Source organism: Sus scrofa, chromosome 11 (assembly GCF_054392235.1).
Source record: "Sus scrofa isolate SSC_HxYL_T2T_F1_AM1 chromosome 11, Sscrofa_HxYL_maternal_Yorkshire_Landrace_v2.0, whole genome shotgun sequence".
In the NCBI taxonomy this organism is placed as follows: domain Eukaryota; kingdom Metazoa; phylum Chordata; class Mammalia; order Artiodactyla; family Suidae; genus Sus; species Sus scrofa.
In genome coordinates, this window is record NC_139393.1 from 85406661 (window position 1) to 85424731 (window position 18071).

Consider the following 18071-nt stretch of genomic DNA (forward strand, 5'->3'; position numbering starts at 1 on the left):
AGTGCTGGGTTCTGTTTGGGGTCATGCAGTTTGAACTTCTTTCCAAGCTTGAATCTCAGGAGGTTTTCAGAGCACTCTGATTTGTGAATGGTTTCCACGCAGTCACCACAGAGCTGGGAAGGAGCTGTGGCACAGGTCACAGAGGTGGCTCAGATCCCAGTGGCCTGTGGCTGTGGCCGGCAGCTACAGCTCCCATTTCACCCCTAGCCTGGGAACCCCCATATGCTGCTGGTGCAGCACTAATAAATAAAAAACAAACTCCTTTTAGCATTTTAGTGTGGGTCTGAAAACATCGTCTTCACTCTTGCTGAATATTTTCCCTAAATAGACAATTCCAGGCTTGGAGTTTTCTTTGTGTCTTTAGGATGGGTTTCCAGTGTCTCGTGACTGCCATCGCCTCCATCAGGAAGTCTGCTGTCTCTGCGTCCTCGCTGCTCCTTTGACTGGAAGGCACCCCTCTTTTCCCTCTGGCACCTTAAAGAATTTCTTTTGCCTTTTGGTTCCAGGAGATTTATAGGGACGTGCCCAGGTGTATCTTCAATGCATTTATTATGCCTGGGGTTTATAGTGCTACTTGAATCTGTGGCTTGGTTTCTTTTGTAAGTTCTAGAAAACTCTAGGCTATCTCTGCAAATGTTAATTCTGCACCATTTTTTCATCTCTCTTCTTCAATGATATATTTTCTATCTTTTCACTGTGTCCCACGTCTACTTCCCTTTCTTTGTTTTCTTTGGCTTTTTTTTTCCAGGTGTTTTTATTTCTTACTCTCCTTGGATGTGGTTAATCTATTTTGTACTAAACTTCAGTCTTTGTGCTTTTCCATCCTAGAACCTCCATTTGATTGTTTCATGGGGTCCCCTTCTCTGTCTGTTGCATCATGCTGGTCATCGGCATCTGTACCTGTGTTCACGACCCCATCATGTCTGGGTTACCCAGGACTCTGTTCAGCTGCCCGCACTCTGGGAGTAATCGGTGGTTTTTGACCGAATGCTGGACCCTGTGCTGCAGAAACCTGCGGACACAGTGGAGGGCCTTTCGCTCTGAGGTCTACTTGGAACAAGGGCCGATCATCTTGAGTTGTTCTGACGGCAGGTCTTTGTCAGGTCTACTCCATGTCCAGTCCCCTCACTCTTGACCTCTGCAGGAGTTCCAGCTTCAATCTCAGGGAACGTACCGGGCCCTTGAATTTCACTCTTGTCTTGATACTAGGGGACTGCTTGGAAGCTCGTCAGCTGCTCAGCCTCTTAGCTGCCGGTCTGTACTCACCTCACCTTGGTGCCTCGGTCAGGCTAAGAGACCGCGCTGAGGGACGAACAGACCAGCTAAGTGGAGTCACAGTGCTGCACGTGCCTTCTCTCTGGCCCCTCGAGTGCTGGCAGGTCCAGAAGCCCTGAACTCCCGTGTCTGTCTCACCAGCCCCGTGAAATCACTGAACTGCTGAGTCTCGGTGGCCACCTAACCCCAACCTCACTGTCACGTCGTACCTGACCGGCACGTCGGCTGCGAGCTTCATAGTCTCGTTCTGTGCATAAACCCACAACGTGTGTCCTTCAGTTGGATCTGATTCCATAAACCTGTGCTGTACGTTCGGCTGATAGTCAAGGTACTGTGTGTGCAGAGACCTTAATTACAAACGAACAGGGTGGACTTCCTTGCCTTTGTTGAGACAAAGGGAGGACAATAAAAACCTCTAAGGAAAGGTGAGGTGACAAAGAAAACCCAAGGGTGATTCCGGAGTGGACGGTTCTCATCCAACCAGCTGTGTGGCTTCAGCCTGAGACACAACAAGCAGAAGCATCTTCTCCAAATCTCAGCAAACCCCCCACGTGCATGGAGGAGGGTGTGTGGGGGGGACAAGGACGCCTGCAGTCACCAGGCGACCCACCCCCAGGAGCCCCAAAAGCCCCCAGTCAGCCTGACTGCTCCACGTCTCCTAAGCTCGGGGAGGGTCCCCCCAAAACCCGACAGTCTTTCACAGAGCAGCTCCTACCAGGACTCTCGTCCGGAGAAACCCTTCCCGCGAAGCCCAAGCCGGCTCCCAGGTCAGAAAGTCTCAGGCAGCTGCTCTCGGGCCCACGAGATGCTGTCACTTCTGGGAAGCTGTGCAGCAGAGGAACCTGCTTCAGATTTCTGACTGGATGGATTTTTACCTGAAATTAAACGCACACATCAGGAGTTCCTGTCGTGGCTCAGTGGTTAATGACTCCAACTAGGAACAATGAGGTTGCAGGTTCGATCCCTGGCCTCGCTCAGTGATGCTGTGAGCTGTGGTGTAGGTTGCAGATGTGGCTCAGATCCCCCGTTGCTGTGGCTGTGGTGTAGGCTGGCGGTTACAGCTCCGATTAGATCCCTGGCCTGGGAACTTCCATATACTGTGGGTGCAGCCCTAGAAAATGACAAAAAAAAAAAAAAAAAAAAATACCCAACCTCCCGAGAAGCTCTGACTTCGCCAGGGGTTCACCTCTGCAGCCTTGAGACCCTTTTATTCTAGAGGGACCCGGCGCCCAGAGAGGTCAGTGTGGGATCAGGACACGAGAAGCCTGTTTCACACAGGCCCCCGGGGGGGAATCCTGCCAGCTGTGCACCGAACACCACACAGGGTCTAACGCCTTGGTCTCACTGACGGAAGAATTCCTATCCTGAAGCACCTTGAATCAAACTTCCGAACCTGGTGAGTGAACCCCCTCTCCTTAGACAACTCAAGAGAGAACCAGAGTTCCCTGGTGGCTCAGCAGGTTAAGAGTCGGGCGTTGTCACTGCCGTGGCCCCTTGACAGCTGCGGTGCGTGTTCGATCCCTGGCTCAGGAACTTCCCAATGCCACGAGTATGGCTAAAAACAAACAAAGAACCAATACATCTGAAAGATAATTGCTTTTAATTTTATAAGTTTTCACTTATGCAACATGATAAAGGCAGATTTATGTGACCTGATATGACATTTTTACAAAAAATGTCCCCCCAACATCTGGTCAATAGTATACAAATATTTACAATGAAAAAATAGGCAAAGGAAAAAGAGAATCTTCATTATTCAAGTCAGCTGCTCTCCAACGCTTATCAGAATTTTGAAAATAAAATACTTCATCAGCTTTCTAGTCATTCATATTTACATGCTGATTCAGCTGATGGTTCAAGAAATCCAGGCTTCAGGATGTTTTGTTCTATGTCACACCTGCTCTTTTTCTACACTATTTTCCAAGTGATCTAAGAGAGTAAATTAAATATAAAAATGTAAACTTTGAAGGAAGAGAAAAAAAGATAAACGTGAAAATGCACTGAGATAGAAAGGTCCTTACAGAGGTTAATATTTTACACTAAAAAACAAAATAAAATGCTCTATATAATAGTTTTCTTAGTAGGGACATTCAGTTTCCATTTCATTTATTATATTAACAAAACGTATCTCTAAAGAGGATGTTAAAAAAATAGCACTGACATTTACCATCTTAACTGATGAATGAATATCCATCGCCCTAATTTTCTCTAAAAGAAATGAAGATTTTTTAAAAAGTGGCAAATATATCGTGGACGGCTTAAGAAGCCTCAACAAAGTGTGGAATATTTTAAATACGAAGACTTTAAAAATAAATCTGAATAGTGCAGCCAGCCTGTCTAGCGCAGTGATGTTGCAGACACCTTCACCTCCGACGTGGACAAGCCGTCTGGCCCCGCGGCAGATCCGAGGCAGGGCTGCGTGGCCGCGGGAGGAGGCGGGCGGGCGCCTCACGTGTGGGAGCTGCGGCGGCCTCTGGTGCCCAGGGACACGCGCAGCCGGGGCTCCCGTGCCCGGTAGTGCTCGTTGAAGTCCAGCCTGAAGCTCAGGAAGCGCAGGCTCTCGTCGGAGCTGGTCGTCAGTGACACCAGGAACTGCTGCACGACGCCCTGGGGTGCACAGTGCACAGCTCAGGCCCCCGCCCGGGCGGGGGGGCGGGCAGGGGTCACAGGCACCGGCTCACAGGATCCCCCCAAGAAAGAGGACTCCCAGCCAACCCTCCCGCTTTGCCTCAGGCCCTGCGAGAGGGAGGGAAGCAGCAAAGGCCCTGAAGGGAGGCCACCCGCCCCGACTCTGGACAGCCGGCCGCGCGTGGGCCTCACCCTGACGCAGTCACCAACCCAGGCTGGGCCACAGACAGGCGGGGTACGGCCGGGCCCGGGGCGGCCAGCTGCGGTCGCCTCCCCAGAGCGGCAGGGGCAGCTGTGTCCCCTCATCAGGGGAGTGGTGACAAGTGTCACTCAAACTTCAATACAAGATCCCCAGCTGCTTAGTGGGACACAGCCTGTCCCCACCCGGTCCCCGCCTGTCTCACGCAGCCAGACCTCGTGTGCTCAGGGAAGCCCTCAAAGAAGCTCCCATCTGCACTGAGGTCACCCAACACGCCCTCACCCACCGCCCCCCGCAAATGCGAAGGGCTGCCCCTGTCCTCTCCTGCTCCCGGGGGAGCTCCTGGGAGCTGGTGCGTGTGGGGACAAAGGGACCTGACCGCAGGAACCGTACACTGAGCAAGTATGCTGCGTGCGCGTGGGCGTGTGACACTACCACTGTCTCTCTAGGGACGGAAGGCTCAGGACAAAGTCCCTAAGAGCTTTCTCATGAGGGTGAAGCCGAGACACGCTGATCAGTGACGCCCCGGCCACGAGGCACGAGGAGCATGTCTCCCGGAGGGTTTGGGACCCGTGTCCACTCTCAGGCAGCAAAGGACGAGCAGCTGACAAGACCCTCATGTGCCAGCCTCCAACACAGAGGACAGAAAGGCCCTTTCTGCTCAAGAAAAGAAAGCTGAATGCTGCTGATTTACACGAGAAGACTCTAATTTGCATCAAACTGGGATTATATTGATTAAGATGATTTTTTAAAAGCTGTAAAACCACATGCTTTCCACTGGAAGACTGTGGCGTCACTGTCCTTCAGAAATGAGCACATGTCACATTCTCAGTTACCGACTCCGCCTGTGCAGCTGTGCCACTGTCTCAACGGGAGGGGACCAGCCGCTGGGGACCGATCACTGGCCCCTGGGGACTGATCACTGGAACTGACCCCTGAGGACGGACCACTGGGGACTGACCACTGACCCCTGAGGACGAACCACTGACCCCTGGGGACTGATCACCAGAACTGACCCCTGAGGACGGACCACTGGGGACCGACCACTGACCCCTGGGGACTGATCACCAGAACTGACCCCTGAGGACGGACCACTGGGGACTGACCACTGGGTTTCCATTTTTAAGAAACAGGATCACAGGGCGTATATATGACCTGGGTCGTGATGGTGTTTAACCATCAAAGCACCAGTCCAATAGAGGTATTTCTGCACGGAACATAAACCAGTCTTACCACCATTTGTGAGACATGTTTGCAACAAAAATACAACCGCAGGCCAAGGCCACAGTGAGCCCACTTACAAAAGGGACAGGTTTACCACTCAGTTACGCTGAAGAAAAATTAAGACGTGTGAGGACCCTGGGAAGCAAACTGGACACCTAGGGAACTGGGCCGTGGTGCTTCACTTAACGTTCTGTGCCAGTGAATGATACACTGGCACAAAACACAGTGCGAAAGGTGTGAGGTCTTGATCTAGTTGGTTACTGGCAACTGGATGGGAAAACTCTTCTTCATCAATCTTTTCATCCAGTTGCCGTCACTAGACTCACCTTGAGAAACAGAATCAGAAACCAAGCCCTCAAAGAGAAAAGCAGAGCACGCGGGCTCTGCCTCCAGCAGCTGGAGGCCCGTCCATCCCACTGGGTGCCAGGCTGCCCGGGCGTCTCAGCCCCTGCGGCCTCCCCGCCCAGCCCCAGAGCGTCTGCAGGGTGCGTGGCAGCCTCGCCAGGGCTCACAGAAGTCCGGAGCTGTGCCCGCCAGAGCAGCCAGACCCCTGTCTCCAGGAAGGGTCACAGCCGGACAGACTGAACAGCGCCTCCGACAGCAGGGGTCGGGGGCGGGAGGGCCCGGGGTTCGCGGACACGCACCTGGTAGAAATGTGTCAGGATGCGCAGCTGGGAGCACATTTTAGGGATGGATTCCTGGAACTCCTGCACCCGCCTCTTCTCCTGCTCTTCCTCGGCAGCGCTCACTCCCCACTGGCCCTGCAGGGTCAGGAGGGACAGTCACCATTCACATGGGAGGCAGGTGCGGGAGGGGCCACGCTGGACGCCAGGAGTGGGGGTACGGGTCTCACGCCCTGTGCGCTGCTGGAAACTTCTCTGACGCCAAATGGTTCTCTGGCTTACTTTCTTCAATGAATAACGTACCTGGAAATGTTTCGTGTCTGTACACGCACACACACAACCCCCTCGTCGCTATTAATGACGTGCGTAGTTTGAAGTTTCACGTTCGTTAACACCTAACAATTTAGATGGTTTGTCACAAGCTCCCCAATCTTGTGCTATCACAAAATGCTGTACGAAACAGCGTGTGCCTTCCTGTCATTTGTACCTGTTTTGACAGACAGGGTCCCTCAAAGTGGAAGCAGCCAGTGCAAAGCACTGCACCCTTAAGCCCCGCGCTAACGCGCCACGTGAACGGGAACGCGGCGTCCCGCTGCCCCGCGGCGCGTGGCCTGCAGGACCGTCCCCACCACGGCCGGATCCGACCCCGTGCTGTCGGCAGCCCAGGCTGGGACGAGCAGGGGAGCCCATCAGCTGACACTCTAAGTTACGCACACAGACCCCTGCAACCCGTGCCTTCCCGAATACACCTCGGTCCTGCGGAACTGGGCTTTTAAGGCGGTGAGATGCTCCCACCCGTGTTTTCTGTAACCGTTTTTCCATCAACATTCATCAGCCACCTCAGGTGACAGGTATTTTCGCCCTTGGCATCAAGGTCATGATGTTGCTGAGCGGCATCCGGCTGGAGGAGCTCGCGGGGCGCCCGCGCTCAGGGCCCGGGAGCACTTCCGGCGCCGTCCCCGGGTCCTTTCCAGGCGGCGCGGGCGTGAATAAGCACCTGCACTTCTTGTCCGCGTGGTCCGCTTAGAGCCTGCTCTCTGTGCTGGGCCGATGCTGACAATCTCTAGAAAACCCCTGGCCGCCTTCCGGGCGCGGGCTGTTCTCGGAAGGGAGCCAGGCCGCAGGCGGTGCTCCCTCGCTTCCCGGGTGCGGCTGCGCCCACGACCTCACAGGTGACGTAGCAGCTCGTCCCCCACGCGGTGCCCGGGTTCTTCCCCGCCTCCTCCAGGCCACACGGCTGCCCTCCCCACGCCCGCAGCGCCATCCAGCTGGGGACTCGCCTTCTCGCCGCTTGTACTGTCAGCACGAGGGTCTTGCATTTTCACAACCACGTCTTCGGGCCTCCGTGTCTGAGGCGCTGGTCCCCCTACAGTGGTCACCCACATTTCCACAGCCGCGTCACCCAGGCCCCGCGCGGTCAGGTCCTCGGTGTGACACTCACTCTCTGTCACAAGCTGACCCTGCCTCTTTGTGAACCCCTGGCCCTCAAGAGAAACCTGGTTTCCTTTGAAGAATTCCACTGCCTCGTCCTCTGTCCCAGTCATCTCTGCCAGCCCAGAGCCTCCCGACCAGCTGGCCTGGACGCGCCCCCGGTCCCTCATTAACGGGTGAGCGGGCCACGCACCAGAGAAGTCCCCTTCGACACGGCGGGTGGATGGAGCCTGGTCACCTCCATCGTGGGACAGATGTGTCGCCGTACTTCTGCTCACTTGAAGGCACTCGTGCTTCGCCCCACGGCCTGAGCCATTTCCGATGAGCCAGGAGTGTGTATCTGTTGCAGCGGGTACCTTTAAAACCAGACCTCACACAGCAGCTCGTGTGTGTCCCGTCACTCAGTCGGCACCAACCACGGGGCTGAGCCGCGGTGTCCTCCACCCTGCTGGTCTCTCCCATCTGCGCCTTTTTTCCTTGCTTTTTAGGGCTGCGCCCACGGCATATGGACGTTCCCGGGCTAGGAGTTGAATCAGAGCTGCAGCTGCCGGCCTGCACCACCGCTCACAGCAACACCAGACTGGAGCCGAGTCTGCGACCTACACCACCGCTCATGGCATCGCTGGATCCTTAACCAGCTGAGCGAGGCCAGGGATTGAGCCCACACTGCACTCACTGCTGCCGTGCCACGACGGGAGCCCAGCCTGCACCTTTTAATGTGCGTGTGCCTGCTGGACTTGCTCGGTCGCCTCGGAAACTGTCTTGTGATGCTGGGTTTTAAAAGACGAGGAAATTAGAAAGCTTGTGTTGCTTCCTCTCTCTTTTCCCAACTTTCCTCCTTTTTTAAACAGTTTTAAATACTTTACTGCAGCACAGGACACATGCAAGAGGACGCAGCCCGGGAGCCCCCGCCCGATGCAGCCTGAGTCTGAGCAGGCCTCCCACGGCCTCCACCCCCAACAGGCGCCGGGCCAGTGCTCCGAACACAGCGGCTGCGCCAGCTCCTCCAGCCGCGGGCAGCACAGGGCTTGGCTTCACATCCTCGCCCACACCCGCTCTTGTCTGTTTTGAGAGTTTTCTGCGGGGTGGGGTGCGTATTGCGGGGGCTCCAGTCTCTGTTCACCTGACGACACAAGCCCGAGGCCTATCTCCAGTGGGGCGTCTTTCCGACTCACACGCCGGCCAACGGTCACTCAGGCCCCACGAGCACCTCCTCCCGGGCTCCAGGCTGGCTTCCTCCCTCCTGAGGTGTGTCTGATAAACGGATTTTACCAACTGTGACCAACGGTTCCTCTCAGATCCTTCTGTGATCATGCCTCGCGTCCTGAGAGCTTGGGCTGTCCTGTCTCCTTCCGAAAGCTCGAGTGCTGGACTCCTCTGCCCGCCCAGCTGTGTGTGTGTGTGTGTGTGTGTGCGTGTGGCTGAGGCAGGGTCAAGACCTTCACGAGCCTCCGAGAGGTCAAGTCACCAAAGGCACAGAGCCAGCAGCAAAGGCTTCCCCAGGCCAGGCCAGGAGGCTCCAAGGGCATTGCCCATCCTCGCATCTTGAGTCACGGACCCCTGAAGACACAGCGAGCACTCCATGCGGCGTGAGCCCCGCGGATTAGTGACCCTCCAGCACGGACCGTGTGGGGATGCTCAAGATACCCCTGATCAAGAGGCAGTTACTGAAAGATCTGTGCCACCTCCAAGAATAAGCGTCTTGAGGAGTTCCCATCATGGCACAGTGGTTAACGAATCCGACTAGGAACCATGAGGTTGCGGGTTCGATCCCTGGCCTTGCTCAGTGGGTTAAGGATCCGGCGTTGCCGTGAGCTGTGGTGTAGGTCGCAGACAAGGCTCAGATCCCACGTTGCTGTGGCTCTGGTGTAGGCCAGTGGCTAGAGCTCCGATTAGACCCTTAGCCTGGGAACCTCCATATGCCGCGGGAGCGGCCCTAGAAAAAAAGCAAAAAGACAAAGAAAAAAAGCAAAAAGACCAAAAAAAAAAAAAAAAAGCAGCAGCATCTTGAACAAGCAAGCCATTGCCGCTACATATCAGATACAAGAAATCCCACAGAAAGCGAAACTCATTCAATAAGTCTTCGTCCTCCAAGGTCACAAAGGACATAACCCGTCCCCACATGTAGACGTGTGTCTGCCAGCTGCAGAGAGAGCCCTGCGGCTCAGGGCACCACCCAGCCGAGACAGCAGCACCACCCAGCCAAGCAGAGCAGCCAGGAGGCCTGCTTCCCCGTGAGCAGAGCCTTTGATGGGGACACGCCCTGCAAAGCAGCCCCACTGGCTCAGGACCCTGGGCAGAGGCGACCACAGCCGCAGCCTCAGGAGCGCTCCAGCAGAGGCGTTTCGGCCGCACTGCAGGTACTGCGGCGACAGTTCTTTATCTGAACCGACACGCTCGCCGGCTCCCACACCGCACGCACCTCAGCTTCACGCTGCTTCTTCTTCTCCTCAAACTGCAGGCGTCGTTGCAGCTCCTCCAGGGCGGCCCTGTAAATGGCATCCTGAGTATTCTGCAGCTCGATGATCTGATCGAACACAGCTCGGAGCTGGTTTAAAAGCGCCTGACGAGAGAAGACAAGTGTTTTCTTTTAAAGGAAAAAAAAAAAAAAAAAACGTTTGGAGCCCCAACACGCTCGTTACAAAGTTTTTCAAATAAAATATGGAAGTTGGTGAAAAGACAGTGCAAACAAGCCATGGGCGCCCACTCCCGAGGTGCTCTGCAGCTGCGGGCGGGTCCCTATCCGACCCCGAGCCGGGTCCCAGAGCAGCCCGCAGCTCCCCTAACTCCACAGCCTGGCCGAGCCCTGCTGGCCGGCCGGCCTGCTCAGATATGTCCCCTGGTGAAGAGACAGTGACACTGGGCTCAGCTCCCGTTTACTAAGCTGAAGCAGCACGTTAATGGCTGAGCTAAGGCTGACTCTCAAGTGAGGCAAAACTGAAACTACGCCCTGCCAGATGCCCTCCCGAACAACCTAATTCAAGAGGACACAGCTACTCCCAAACGAGCAGGGCACGCTCTCCCCACGGAGCACTCGGCCACGCGGAGCTGCTCCCCGAGGCGGCCGGGCTCAGCAAGCAGCGCGCACGCCCAGCACCGCCCGCTCCTGGAGGTCTTGGTCGTAACGAAAACGCGAAACAACAAATGGACACAGACTCGTTTTTTGTTTTAATAAGGATTTACTTCCTCTAATTTCTTTCTTTACTGTAGTCAAATAAAAAGGTACTGTTTTTGCAGCATCCTTTCCCCTCTGGGGTGGGTGATTCAGGGCTGTTTACTTCAAGCTGAGGGTGCCGTGTGGCTGTTCCCGGCAGGCTGTCCCCACGGGGCCACTGCAGAAGTGCCTTCTGTGCTGACATTGCTTTGCAGCAATTTACGGAGTGACTCAGAATCTTCCTCAACAACGCACAAACAAAAGTTACAAACACACACACACACACACCTGCCACAACCTCCAACTTCAAAGTTACGTGTATTGAACGGCTTGTTTTTCTTACTAAATGACAAAATAAAGATGCTTAAGTCATCAATGACAGATTGCTTTGTTTTATATATTGGCTTCCTCAACAAAAAACCTCCACTGATTCTTTTAAACAAATCATCAAAGCGAAAGGAAAACTGTCAGCAAAGAGGTCATTTCAGAAAAGCTCGCTGAGCCTTCGGCAAACAGCTCCCACCACGAATTCAGCCGGGACCACCTCACGTGTAAAGGCCCTGCTATCCCAAGAAGAGGCTGTCACGGTGACAAGGTGTGTGCCCGATGCTCTTCGCACCCACAGAAACCCTTGGCGGCAGGGGAGGCGGCCACCGCGCTTGTGGACATGCAACCGCTGTGGTTGGGGCCGGGGCTCCTGCCCGCCTCACCCAGATTAGCCTCGGCGCAGGTACAACCCACGGCGGTGCACGGCTTCTGAAAAGCACTCAGTCTAACAATTGCAAGCCGCCCTGTGAAACACCCAGAATGACTGAATCATGTACCAACAGCAGCAGAAACTCGCCCCAGGCGCGGTGACGGACGGCTGACCACCAGCCCCAGTTCGCGCTCCACAATTGGGGCAGAGTGAGTGGGAATTGCGCCTTCCGACCAGGAGAACACGGGCCAAGAGGGGCAGAGACACGAGGGGCAGCCGGGCCTGGAGCCCCTGCTGCCACATGGACCCTATCCTGGAGCCCCTGCTGCCACATGGACCCTGTCCCTGTGCCCTGTAGCCGGGCTGAACATAACCTGCCGCCAGCAGACACCTCGGAGGAGCCACGTATGATGTTGGCCTGAGACGGACCAGGTCTAGTGACAGAGGCCTAGAGACAAGTCCCTCGTGACCGTCAGAGTTTCCAGTCCCGCCTGCGCCACCATCTCACGATGTGCCCACCACACGTGCCTACCACTCTCTACACAGAAGCGCCTCTGACCGAGCGCGTCTACACGGAAGCACCCATGAAGGCAAATTCTTCATGGTGCAACCGGCAGATCGAAACACCAGTTTCCCAGCCACAGGTGGCAACCGGATATGCTGAAGGATCAGATGAAACGAAAGCCCTGGCGCAGCGCGGGGCCCCAGGAGGCCCTGGGAGGGAGCGGGCTTCTGCGGGAAGAGGCCTCCCCAGGCCTGACGGCACACACGTGACATCAGACACGCACGTGAAACTCGTCTCCGCTTCACGTTTGTCTCAGGGAAGGCAAAGCGCGCTGGTCCCTCAGGCCTCTGAACAAGACGCAGCTCGGGAGGACCCGCCACGCGGATCGTACGCGAATCACGCAGCTTTCGGCCCCGGGAAGGAGGCCGCGGCCAAGGCGGCCGAGCGAGAGGGACGCGCACACTGGCCGGGCAAGAGCGTGTGGCCCCGGCTCCGGAGGCTGGTCCCCGTGCTGCCTGGCGAGTTTATGTGGGTCAGATGTCCCCCCGCCCCAGCAGCACACGGGGAAGGGACCACAACCCGTGGTGGGGAGGTGGGCGCAGTAACCGCAGCCTGCGCGTCCCACGCCTGGTCAAGGGCGTCCTTGGCTCGGCACGACCACACCGCGCAGTCCTGATGCGACATCACACCACTGGTCAGACACCCGCCCGCCTGCCCGCCTGCCCGCCCGCCGCGTATGCACGTCCCAGGAAGCCAAGGACCGAGCCCCGGGGCGCGTGCCTCACCCGGGAGTCGCTGTCCAGCAGGCAGCGGGAGATGACAGTGCCCAGGAAGGCCTCGTGCGCGGCGATGATGTGGTCCAGGTCCTGCGCCCGCTGCACTCTGTTCCACAGCTCGTCCCAGGAGCACTCGAGCACCTGCGGACACAAGCAGACCAGCGGGGTGGCGCCGAGCCGGGCAGCGCCTTCCACGGGACGCGCCACCTCCCAGGCCCGGGCGGCGAGGCCGTACCTCGAAGGTCACGTAATACTGCATCTGGTGGATGAAATGGACCATCTCGGACGCCAGGATGTGGCAGTGGTGCAGCACCCCGGAGAACTCTGCAAGAGAACAGGCTGTCACAGGCCGACCACGGACGCTGCCACAGCACGGCGCCGTCCCAGCCACCTGCACCTGCCGCGCAACAAGCCACTCGCGTCAACTCCTGAGCCCTTCAAGCAGGAAGCAGCTTCCCCTGCAATTTCTGCGCAATGTAAACAAGGATGTAGCTACCTCATCGTGTAGGGGTGTATTACTGCACAGAATAAGAGGATCTAAAACGAAACAGCATGAAACAAAAGAACTGGGTTTGAAAATTAACTAGGAAATTTTTGTTTTATACTAAGTATGCAGTATCTTGAATGAATATCAGCTCAATTTTACGGTTTCTTTACAATCAGTCGGTCTGCATGCTGTGCATGAAGCATTTACTATTTCCTCGCTCTCTGGAGACAAAAATGACATTTCCTTAAGGACCAAATGTGCCCTTGTCGCTTGAGAAACATGACCTTGGAGGGGAAGCAGGGCGCAGACTCTGCTTCTATTCTGTACGAGACCATAAACCCACCAAAGGCTTGAAGGTCTCACCACAGAGCAGCCGTTCTCTGCCCGGACTTTTCGCTTTTGTAGGAAGACTCCACTGGGCTGTTTAAGGAACGCAGGGCCCGCGAGGGTTCAGTCGGGACGGGTCCCTCAGAGGAGTGACTACAAGCGGACTTAGCACGGGTCAGACGTGCCTTATTGCACTAGGGCTCCGAGGGCCTTTAAGCAGCTACCCAGAGAAACCGCCTGCTGCTGTGCGAAGTCCTTCCTGACCCTTCCTCAAAGAGGAGGGACAACGTGAGAGACACGAGCGGGTGTGACAGGGCAACCGGGACGCGAATGCCTCCCGCAAGCGAGCACCAAGGGACGCCGCCGGCCGCTGCCCGGCCTGGCCCCGCCCCGGCCCGCCCCGCGCTCACCGGGCATGCTCCTCAGGAGCCGGGCGTTGCACATGTGCCCCTTGCGGATGTCCGTGAGGATGTACTCCACCCGCTTGGCCCGCCACAGGAAGTTGAAGGCCCTCAGGTAGTGGCTCATACACTCCCGGGTGAACACCTGCGGGCAGAGGACACCGGCCGCTTCGTCTCTGTGACGCGACGGCCCTCCCAGGGCAGGGCTCGAGCTCTTTGTCTCAACAAAAAGCCAGAGAACACACAGCCAGCCCTGAGGCGCTCCGAGGCGCCCGGGAGCAGCCAGCGCGTCCCTTTGGGAAGAACCACCACACGACAGCTGCCTCGGCACCTGTGTCGGTGGCGCGTCAGGCAAACAAGCCCACGGGACAGGAGGGAGAGGGTTTCACACCAGACGGCAGATGCAGAGAGAGGCCTGGCGTGTCACCGCTAGAGAACGGCGCCGGGGGCTTTTAAACCCAGCCCAGGCCTAGCCTCCAACGTGGCGCCCCCTCGCAGCGTGTGTGCTGTGTGTCCTGGCCCGGCCCACGCGGGGTCACGGGAGGTGGCCCGAGCAGCTGCCCTCTGGAAAGAGGCTGCACCTGCTGCCAAGTTTCACACCCAGGCTGAGCCCTGGGGGCGGTCCAGGCCCACCTCCCTCCCTCGTACAGCAGCCAAGTCCCGGAATAAAAACACCGGAGGCACGGTTCGACGGGAGCGGCAGGTCCACGCGCACCGTCTTCTGGCCCAAGTCCATCCCGCGCACACAGGCGACAGGGGCCTTCTGTGCCTTTCCGCAGGGACGAGGGAGCTCAGCCGGGGCACATCCACCCTGCCTGCAGCTCCGGGCAGAGACGCGGCCACACGGCTGCCAGGCTTCACCATGCGGCATGGGCAGCTCCGCCCGGGGTCAGGGGCTTGGCGCTGCCCTGCCGCCTTTTCTAAGTGACCCTGCTGGGCTGCCCCTTGGCCTCCAGGTCAGAGGTCACAGTGCAGCCTGTGTGCAACCCGCCTAACTCGCCTCCTTTCTCATCCTGGCACCACTGCCCAGCTGGAAGGACCCAGAGGTGCTCGGCGCTAAGTGACGGCCCCACGGCCCTGGCCGGGGGCGGGAAGCTGCTCAGAGGGGCTCCCGAACCAAATACACGTGTTCTGGGGATGACCCTTTCGCGCTCCTGCCCATGGCCCGTGCTCCGAACATTCTCGCGGTCGGGGCCATGAAGGGCCCCAGCCCACACGACGCCACACAGGGCGCTTCGCTGGACAGACAGCGTCCTCCAGGGCCCTCTGACCGCCCAGCTCCCGGAGCACATCCATGGCCTTGGGCGCAGGAATCCAGTGTGAGGGCGCTTCCTGAGAACTAGGAGCTGCGGGGCGTCCCAGGCGCCGCGCTCACACAGCAAACAGTCTCTCAGCTCGTCACGTGCCGCGGGACAAAGTGCACAGGGACACGCGGCCAACAGGACAGACATCAAACAAGCAAAGACGAATGTGGACGTGACCAAAAACGGAACCTGAGGGCAGTCGTGCATTTAAATCTGGGAGCCTTGATCCGGGAAAATCTCAACACTGGCAAAATCTAACAGCACAGCAGGGGCGCAGGGCGACAGCAGCAGAGCGCGGCTTGGGCGACACCCTCCCGCGGGAGAGGCCGCGACGGCCAGGGACGCAGACGCTGCGAGACCCGCTAAGGAGACCTTTCAGAGCCAAACGACGCTGCTTAAATGCCGAACCACGTCTGTACCACCTAAATACTAAAATATGTTTCCAAGAATGAAAAACTGCATGTCCTTCTTCAACATTTCAGATAAGAAACGACCGAAATGAATTTAAAGAGGTATCCTGGTGAAGGAGAGCCGCTCGAGTCTGAATAAGGCAAAACGGAGCAGCGGAGAGGGCACTTCAACCGCAGACACACACGCATGTCGCTGCTGCTCCGCCTCCGACGATCTGGCGACCGTTGCAGGAAACGGCGCTGTGCTTCACGCGCGGCACAAGCACCCGAACAACGGCACCGCGCTCTTCCCTCGGTGCGGACGAATACGAACGTCGGATCTCGTCTGAGTAGTAAAAACACGACTCCCTGAAACACACTCTATAGTTCCTCTCAAATGATCCCGACTTCACCGCTGGAGACTAAGGATAATGGAACAAAACGAATAAGCCACTTGCTAAGGACGCGCTGAAACCTAGGACAGAACGAAGGGTACTTTCGAGAATTCTCAAATACTAGAGCAGCCCGGTCCTCAGGGGCGACGGTTTAAGACACACGCGCAGTTCTGGCGGGAGGACCCCTTCGGTGGGGTCCCAGATTCGGTGACCCTCTCTCTAAGTCCTTAGAGAAGAAAGCAATTCTAACACGACGGGACGCCCAGCGGTCTACACGGCTGCGCTCTACACGGCCACGAGATGCCCAGCAGGTCTTACCGTTGCGATGGGGCCATCGACGTGGTAGTCCAGGCTGAAAACATCCCAGCCAGTGTCACCCGGAGAGACCTAGGAGCAAAAACAGACAAACAACTGCAGGCCTTCCGGCCAGAGTCACACCTACTGCCGCTGGACACGCCGAATCCTCCAAGAGCCCAGCTCGGAAAAGCCACTCGGCCGCGCTGAGCATGAGCCGCGTGAGCTGCGTGAGGGCGAGGACAGGGCCCTCCCACCCGCTCCTGTCCCGCATCCCCGCACGACGACGGGCACGGCAGGTGCTCTGCGGGCTCTCAGGAGTGGGGGCTTATTTCTGAATGAGGACTGTAAGGTCACCTTTTTCTAAAAATGACAAAAACCCACTGCCTTATATATTCCTAATCCTTAAAAGTAAACATTTTTAAAACCCACAGGTTCTGCTAAGGTGCCTGATCACAACGAAGCTCCCTGTACAGTAAGATACTGAAAAAGCCCTCTTCTACCAAACTGAAACGGAGACACTATTCGTGATAAAGGCCCATCGTGCCCGCGCCCGCACTGCTGCCTTCAGCGGCAGCTGTGGTCACTGGGTGCCCACGAGGGCCTCACCCTGGGACCAGAGCCGCGTGTCCTCGGTCCGCAGCCCTGTGCGTCCGTCTGTCAGGTGAGCGCCTGGAGGCGCAGGGGCCTGTCTGGGCAGGGACTCAAACGAGGGGTGTCCAGGGCCTCCCCCAGACCAGACCAGCGGAGCCTAAGTCACGAGCCTACGTGAGCGAGACGCCGCAGACCCCGCTCTCGGGTGGACTCAGCGGCGGTACCTCCAGCAGCCGGACGTCCAGCCTTTTGAGGATTTCAGGGCTGTCAAACTGGGCGTTGGTGGCTCGGACAGCCGTTTCAAGGATACCCGTCAGGTTGTGTTGATACAAAGTCGTCGCTGGACGGACAAGTTCTGGTCTAAATTTTTGTAAAAAATTCAAGTGTTACTTGAATTATCAATGAACTTTGTAAAAACGTAAAATCATAAAGATCAAGTTACAAAAACTAAGAAGTGAACCAACATGGTAACAAAAGTCTCACAGATGAACTAATCAATTGATCATCAAATATTTGGGGGAGTAAAACATTCCTTTAAAATCTAAAATTAATTTTTATTCAACTTAAAAATACGTGGGAGTTCCCCTGTGGCTCAGCAGTAACGAACCCAACTAGTGTCCACGAGGAAGCCGATTCGACGCCTGGCCTCGCTCAGTGGGTTAAGGATGCAGCGTTGCCGTGAGCTGTGGTGTAGGTCTCAGACGCAGCTTGGACCCCACGTGGCTGTGGCTCTGGTGTAGGCCAGAAGCCGCAGCTCCAATCTGACCCCTAGCCTGGGAGCTTCCGTGTGCCGCAGGTGCGGCCCTAAAGAGCAAAATAAGATAAAATGTAAAAAAAAATACCTAACTGCACCACACACGTTAACAGATCGAGTCTGCAAACTCAAAGCTGGCCCAGGCAGCCGGAACTGTGCCATTCCCACGCAGCCCCAACGGGAGGAGAGACCCGTATCAGATGAAGACGCCTGGCGTGTGGTCGTCAGCGTCTAAAGGCTGAAAACGACCGCCTTGCCGGCCAGCCTTTCAGCTTTCCCACATGTGCGCTATCATTCCGGTGACCGAGCGCTGAGGGAATCGAGACCACAGCCCTCATCCAGGAGCAGAGAAACTGCCAAACGCAGCCTTCAGGGCAGAAAAACGCTGCGTGGCAACAGGTCAAAAAGGGCCCAGGACATCAGTGCCACGCGAACGAGCCCGAGGGAGCTAGAGACAGCATCCCCCCAAGACGAGAAACGCCGAACGCGTCTCTGAGAGAGAAACTCTGCGTGTAAGGAGCTCTGTCAGCGCCCCCTGAGGCAGACACAGCTAAGCCAGCTCAATGCCCCGGTCCTCCGAACGCTCAAGACACGCCTGCTCACCGCCGCCTGCA

General features: G+C 56.8%; 1 protein-coding gene across 6 annotated transcripts in view; it reads right to left on the bottom strand.

The window, feature by feature from the left end:
- Nucleotides 1-18071, bottom strand: part of TUBGCP3 (tubulin gamma complex component 3) — a 56113-nt gene that overhangs the window by 11732 nt on the left and 26310 nt on the right. For 3 of the 6 annotated variants that reach the window (XM_084982337.1, XM_084982340.1, XM_084982336.1), the window contains exons 15-22: nucleotides 16928-17063; nucleotides 16134-16202; nucleotides 13737-13872; nucleotides 12748-12836; nucleotides 12522-12653; nucleotides 9803-9943; nucleotides 5971-6087; nucleotides 1991-2150 (exon numbers count right to left, since the gene is read on the bottom strand). In XM_084982337.1, the coding sequence (XP_084838463.1) occupies nucleotides 1991-2150; nucleotides 5971-6087; nucleotides 9803-9943; nucleotides 12522-12653; nucleotides 12748-12836; nucleotides 13737-13872; nucleotides 16134-16202; nucleotides 16928-17063 (980 nt within the window). Of the gene's footprint in view, nucleotides 1-670; nucleotides 2151-2858; nucleotides 3883-5970; nucleotides 6088-9802; nucleotides 9944-12521; nucleotides 12654-12747; nucleotides 12837-13736; nucleotides 13873-16133; nucleotides 16203-16927; nucleotides 17064-18071 lie in introns of those variants that run through there. The other 3 variants (XM_084982338.1, XM_084982342.1, XM_084982339.1) reach the window with 2 other exon arrangements.